The 6,541-nt window shown below is 43.0% G+C and overlaps 2 protein-coding genes across 2 annotated transcripts; one reads left to right on the plus strand and one right to left on the minus strand.

Annotated features, from left to right (window-relative positions):
• Positions 1–414: 414 nt before the first annotated feature.
• Positions 415–2,058, plus strand: LOC127976542 (2-aminoethanethiol dioxygenase-like). Its single transcript, XM_052581015.1, has one exon. The coding sequence runs from the start codon at positions 633–635 to the stop codon at positions 1,398–1,400; it is 768 nt and encodes a 255-aa protein (XP_052436975.1). The 5' UTR covers positions 415–632; the 3' UTR covers positions 1,401–2,058.
• A 542-nt stretch (positions 2,059–2,600) lies between these two features.
• egr2a (early growth response 2a) lies at positions 2,601–5,052 on the minus strand. The gene is made up of 2 exons (XM_052581014.1): positions 4,742–5,052; positions 2,601–3,902 (listed from the first exon to the last, which is right to left on the minus strand). Exons 1-2 carry the CDS (start codon positions 4,902–4,904, stop codon positions 2,893–2,895), a joined length of 1,173 nt encoding a protein of 390 aa, XP_052436974.1. The 5' UTR covers positions 4,905–5,052; the 3' UTR covers positions 2,601–2,892.
• Positions 5,053–6,541: the final 1,489 nt, after the last annotated feature.

The following is a 6,541-nucleotide window of genomic DNA, read 5'->3' on the forward strand; positions in this document are numbered from 1 at the left end:
ATATATATATATATTGTTAAACATTGTCATGCAAACATGTTTGTGATATATCTTTAAAGTTGTATACATCCAAATCAGTTTTTTTGTGGTCACCAATCGTCCATGACCGCTTTTTCTTTCCAGTGTAACACTTAGCACAGCATTTTCAGAGTATTGCTTGTCTGGGTGGCGGTGAAAGACTGAAGTGTCGTTGCCCCCCGAAGAGAAATGTTTTGGGAGTTGTAGTCACCGGCTAACGTGTAATATCTCATGCAACGTCCGTATTGGAACTTAATAAGATCTTTTTATTCGTGACAGACGAGTTTGCTCAATGCTTACAAATATTAAAGTGCGAGTTCTTGCATCATTCGTTTTGTAGTTTCACTCAAGTCTCACAGTAACGTAAACTACGCTTCCCATAATTCTCTGCATGACGTATAACAATATTGACATAGCGTACGTGTGAATCAGTTGCCTGTATATGGAGTAGTTATGGCGACGAATGACTTGATCTAAACGCTTTTCACTTAAGCTTTTACGCATTTTGATGGCTTAAATAAGAAAGTAATCTCTGAAGCGGGACTTGCACTTGCTGTCGCGGGAGCAAGGCGCGTGAAGTTGAAAGTCAAGTTGACGCCGGACTCTTGCGCGTTATGATGCCACGAGACGACATGACTTCCACGGTCCAGAAGATCGCCAGACAGGCCCTCGCGACATTCCGCCACCCCTCGCTCGTGGGAGAACACAACAAAGTGTTTTTGGAGAATGTGAGCAAGCTTAAAAGCCTCATGGCGGAGGCCAGAGCTTCGGATTTGAAGATTGTTCCCCGGACCATGGAGAGCGCCCCGGTGCCGTCGTCGCGCGTGGCGCCTCCCGTCACATACATGCACATCTACGAGACCGACACGTTCAGCATGGGGGTGTTTTTACTAAAAACAGGCGCTTCCATACCGCTGCACGATCATCCGGGAATGTACGGCATGCTGAAAGTGATTTACGGCAAGGTGCGGATCAGCTGTTTCGACGTGTTGGATAAACCTCGAGACGGTGCCAGCGGCGCGCACTTCAGCCCTCCGCTCGTGCCCTTCCAGAGCAGCTCTCTTCGGCCCTCGGTGCTCAGGTCGGTCGGGGAATACACGGAGGAGAACGGCCCGTGTGTGCTCTCACCCCAAAAGGACAATATCCACCAGATAGACGCTGTTGACGGACCCACGGCTTTCCTGGACATCTTATCACCGCCATATGATCCGGACGAAGGGAGAGACTGCCATTATTATAAAGTTGTGCATGCTCATTCAGAGGCTGCAGACAGAGAGAGCAAAGCCCAAGAACCGGGTGACCTGTGGCTGATGGAGATCCCACAGCCGAGTGAATTCTGGTGTGGTGGGGAACCTTTCCCGGGGCCTAAAGTGTCCCTATGACGGATCTGACTTTTTAAACTGGGTTCAGCCTTGATCAAGAGATTCTGTGTTCTTCTCGTTACATGACAGACTGGCTACCGTATCAAGTGGACAGTTGTTGTAATTGAAATACCAAGGCACTTATCAGAGCTGCTGTCTAACTTGAATTGTCCTTTGGCTATATTTGTCCATACATTTCCAGTTTGTTGCATGCAAACTGTGTTCTGATTTTGTGTGACAGGTTTGACAAAAGAACTAGTCTCTGTTCTCTCTCTGTTGCCGGGATCTACTTTTGTATAGTGTGTTATAAATATTTAATTATTTGCAGCAGATGTGAGATTTGGTTTAACAAAGGTGTTAAAGCCTATCAGAGTATGAATCTGCTCACCTTGTTTTCATTGTTATATTGTGTTAATAATGCATTAAGCGATCAGAACACTGAAATGTTTTAGCAACAGGCTTGACAACACTCACTTGACAAATTGGCATATGCAACACTGGATACTTATTTGAACACTCCTGGTTGTTATGACAGTAAAGCACTTAGCCAGGATGGCAAGTTAACTGAGATTAATAAGACAGTATGAACTGAAGAATGTGATGTGAATTTTGCATAAAAATTAAAAGTTTTGTTTTTCCTCAGACAGACTTTGGCTGAAATATAATGCAATTGAAACTGGTCTTGTTAATTATTTAAATGCATTTTACATTCTTCACAGCCAACATTCACTACAGTTCAAAGGTCTCTTATACTCACCAAGGCTTTTAAAAAAATACAGTGATACTGTGAAATACTAGAATTTCCAGTAATAGTTTTCTGTTGTAACATATTTTAAAATGTGATTTAGTCCAGTGATAGCAAAGCTAAATTGTACCCATTCTCCAGAATCACGTGATCCTTCATAAATCATTCTAATATGCTGATCTGGTGCTCATGCACACGTCTTATAATTATCAATGCTTCATAATATTTCTGCTGAATATAGTCTGACTATAATATTTGAACTGAATATATTCAGCTCAAAAGAACAGCATTTATTTGAAATGTAAATATTTTGTAACATTACAAATGTCATTACTGCCAATGTAATGCGTCCTTGCTGAATAAAACTCAATTTCTTTCAAAAAGAATCGTGTTACAACACTTGCAACCTGCCCTTAGTTTATTAAAGTGCGGCCTCTAGTGTTATAACGTCGTAATGACAGCATCCCTTCCACTGATTCTCAAAAGAATACACCTTGTTTATTATAATAATTGTATTCAGACACATAAAGGTAATAATGTCAATAAAAAAGACTCACTGTAAACACTATATTTATAACCACTGCAATTTGCACCACATGAAATATTCTCTGATAAAGACGTAGTCTAGGTACTACAACAGACCACATTCAACACTTAAATCATAAGCTGCCTTCGTATATTTGTGCGTGCGTGCACACAAAAAGAGTTCCAGGTTTAAATGGGACAACGACTGGCTCTCGCGGCAGTCGGAGCGGGTTACACCAGGGTTCACGTCGGTGTCCCGCCGGCGCTCGAGCTGTGAGGAGGCGCTGAGCCCCTTTTATCTGTCTGTCTCTGGTGGATTTTCGTGTGCCTCCGTCGCTCGTCGCTCCTGGCGAACTTCCTCCCGCAGAAGTCACAGGAGAAGGGCTTCTCTCCGGTGTGCGTGCGTATGTGCGTCGTGAGGTGGTCGCTCCGGCTGAAGCTGCGCATGCAGATGCGGCACTGGAACGGCTTGTGGCCGGTGTGGATGCGCACGTGGCGCGTCAGCTCGTCCGTGCGCGAGAACCTCCGGTCGCATCCCTCCGCGGGACAGGGGTACGGCCGCTCGTGGACCGGCGTCTTGCACGGTCGGTTCGGGTACTTCCGTGGCCGCAGAATCGGCCTGAGTGGGACGCTTTGCGGATTGGTGCAATCCACAGGCGGCCTCGGCCCGTCAACCGGACACGCCAGAGTAAAGTTTCTGATGGTGTTCAATGGAGTCAGAGGCGGAGGGACTCTGATAGACTCCAGAGCGCACGAAAATGGCTTGATGTCCTGAAACACAGCCATGTTGTCCCTTTGGCTGCTGCTGGTCTGATAAAACCCCCCATATTCTGGAATGATGGAGAAAAGCGTCCCGTCTATAGATGGCTTTGGGGTGGAGTAGGACGGAGTTGCGTAAGTTATGGGGCACGTGGTGGTCGATAGGTAAGCCGAGGGGTCCTGGTAGCCATCGGCGCTGCAGGTGTAAGGGGGCGGGGCTGTGTACATGTGCTCCATGTTGGCAAGGGTTTGAGCTATTTTGGAGCAGTCTGGGTCTGAGGGGGAGCCCGTGGTGAATGATCCCGGGGAAGGCGGCCTGTCTTGCACTCCTGCGCTGACAAAGTTGATTATTCCCTCCTGATTCCAGCTTCCTTGCGCGTCGATGGAGATCCTCCCTGTATAGGCGACAGGCGCGCTGTGCGGAGAAATACTGCTCGGGTCCGTCAGCTCAAGACCCCGCTGATCCTCGCCGAAGCCCTCGGTGCTCAAGCCACCTGTAGGAGCGAAAACAAGACGTTTCTATTGAGCAAGTGCCTCTTATTGCATGCGTTTCCATCAAATTACGCATTCGGCAGTAAGCTATTTGTTTTCAAAGTAGCTGGCAAAATATAGGCTATGCGGGTATCTCTTGATATTCTGGTTGGACCAAATAGATCGCAGTAAAATAGTCTGTTTTTAGTCTCTAATACTGAATTTTCTTCCACTAAATGAATCGGAGAGGAGATATAAACAGCATATTCAGAGTTTTATATCAAGATTATAGCCTAATGAAAACCCTTTTGCTCCAATGTGAGTATATTTTAAAGTCAGCTTGTGTATAGACACGTGCCTTAAAGTTTTGGCTACAAAAATACTAAATATTTCCTCATTAGTAGCCTTGCTATTGGATTTTGTACTGTTGAATAAAAAAAAAAACTGTTCATTGAACACACGTTCAGTTTGTGACAACGTGCCCCTATATAAGACAGATTATCATAGGCTAGGCATTTACCGCAATACATAGCCTACACAATACAACATGAACACATGCAATTAATAAGAACAACGAAAAAGTAAAAAGTAGAAATTAATAAATTGTGCAAATGTACAAAAAGCATAGCCTATGCATTGAGAGGACAAGGCTTCAGGCTCTCATTTGTTTACTCTACAACTATTCTCCATGTGATGATGGAAACTCAGAAAATATTCAAATTCCATAAAGTTTTAAACTTGGTGTCTGATAAACAAGCAACCAAAAATAAGCAAGCCAGCACAGGACAAACGGGTATTTTTGTTAAACTCAAAAACTTACGATTAGCCTTTTATTTTCGCAAGCATCCTAATATTGTCTTACCTCCCGACGCCTCACTGAACTGGTCCGAGCAGACCCCCGCATCCGCGCGAGAGAAGCGTGACGCGGGGGACGCATCCAGACAGAGTCCGTGTGATGAAGGCAGACAGCGCATCAGATCACTCAGAGACGCGCTCAGTCTATCCCTGCTAGCTGTCGCTGTCATTTCGATTTTGATTGTTTTTTTTAAAGAAGTTGATTTTATATAGTTGTTCTCAGAGCTTTAATGATCTAGGTGGTGTGTTGTAAATATATTCACTTCGGTGTAGTCATCATAAACGCGCGCACCGGCTCACCAGCTCCTTCATTTGTGCCGCCGCGATAAGTGAAACTTTGTGTCGTAGAACGCATTTAAGAAGAGCCTGTCAATGCCCATGACGTCACTGACCATACAAGGACAGGACAGGACAAAAAAAAAAAACGGGTTGGGCTTTAGTGTATGTGTGTGTGTGTGTGTGTGTGACGACAAGAGCGCTCTGTTTAGACGGATCTCTGACTTTTTTCTACAACTTTAATTTGTTGTGATTGATTTGTTGTGCATATATTGCGACGTAGATCTGTGGTCTGTGAAACAGTTAGATGCCTTTTCATATTTATTGACTTTTTGGTGTATGTTATTATCAGGAATTCCGGTTAGGGCGCACCCCATAAATGGATATCATCCGGTAATCTCAAACACGCCCTTTTTGACTTATATGGGACGCATCCGGGAAACTCGACACGGAAAATAACGAGCCACGCCGAGTTCACGTCCCACAGAGGAACCGTAATAAAACTCAATCCAGGAAACTGATATCTGAATATGTTGGAAAGTTATTCTAGTTTCTAGAGAGTTAAGGAAACTGATTTATTATATATAGACTACAGAACGGGTTTTTTCCCTTGGTAACAAGATCATTGCGATTAAACATCTTGATTACTAAAAAAAGACTTTAGCTAAGCTATATTTTCTTAACTGTAAAAAATAAATAGGTAAATAACAGAAAAAGTAGCCTATATACAGCTCATTACTGAAACAGTATCCATTCATTTTACAGACATTTCTGTTCACTTTAAAACAATGAAGTGTAAAACTCAAAATACAGGTAAATCAACTGAAAAAAAAAAAAAAAAAAAAAAAAAATATATATATATATATATATATATATATATATATATATATATATATATATATATATATATATATATATATATATATATATATATATATATATATATACTTAAAATTACAGCATGTATCTTGTAGGAGTTGCAAACAATTTTAATTGTAATATTTAACTATAGGCCTATATTTTTGAAGCTTTCGGAGATCTCAAAGTAGATTTAGAAACTGTCACAGTGGATAAGAAATATGTTAACTAGGCACTATTAGTTTCCATTTGTTTTAAAATATTTATGCATATTATATATTTAGCATGGTTATAATTTAGCCCTCTGTTGTAAGGTCTTATTCTCCTTGTTCTCGCTCATCATGACTGACACATGTAAGGCGGTCCTCGGCTCTTCATCATCTCTCTCGTCACTTGTTGTTCTTCTATTTTCATCCATGGCAGCATGAGCAATAGAGCGTGTGCTGGATGTGCGACTGAGGCCTAATTCATAGCCACCCACACTCTGGAACAGCCCCTTCTCCATGGAGTCCTAGCGAAAGTGGAGCCTCTCTGAATAGATCTGCGTTACTTGTGTACTGACTCCCCCAGCCCTGCTCCCATTCACACTCGCCCACACACACACACACACACACACACACACACACAGCACTGCATCTGACTGAGCTCCTGCACGCCAGCAGCACACATTACA

The sequence above is a fragment of the Carassius gibelio genome, chromosome B17 (genome assembly GCF_023724105.1).
Source record: "Carassius gibelio isolate Cgi1373 ecotype wild population from Czech Republic chromosome B17, carGib1.2-hapl.c, whole genome shotgun sequence".
NCBI lineage: Eukaryota > Metazoa > Chordata > Actinopteri > Cypriniformes > Cyprinidae > Carassius > Carassius gibelio.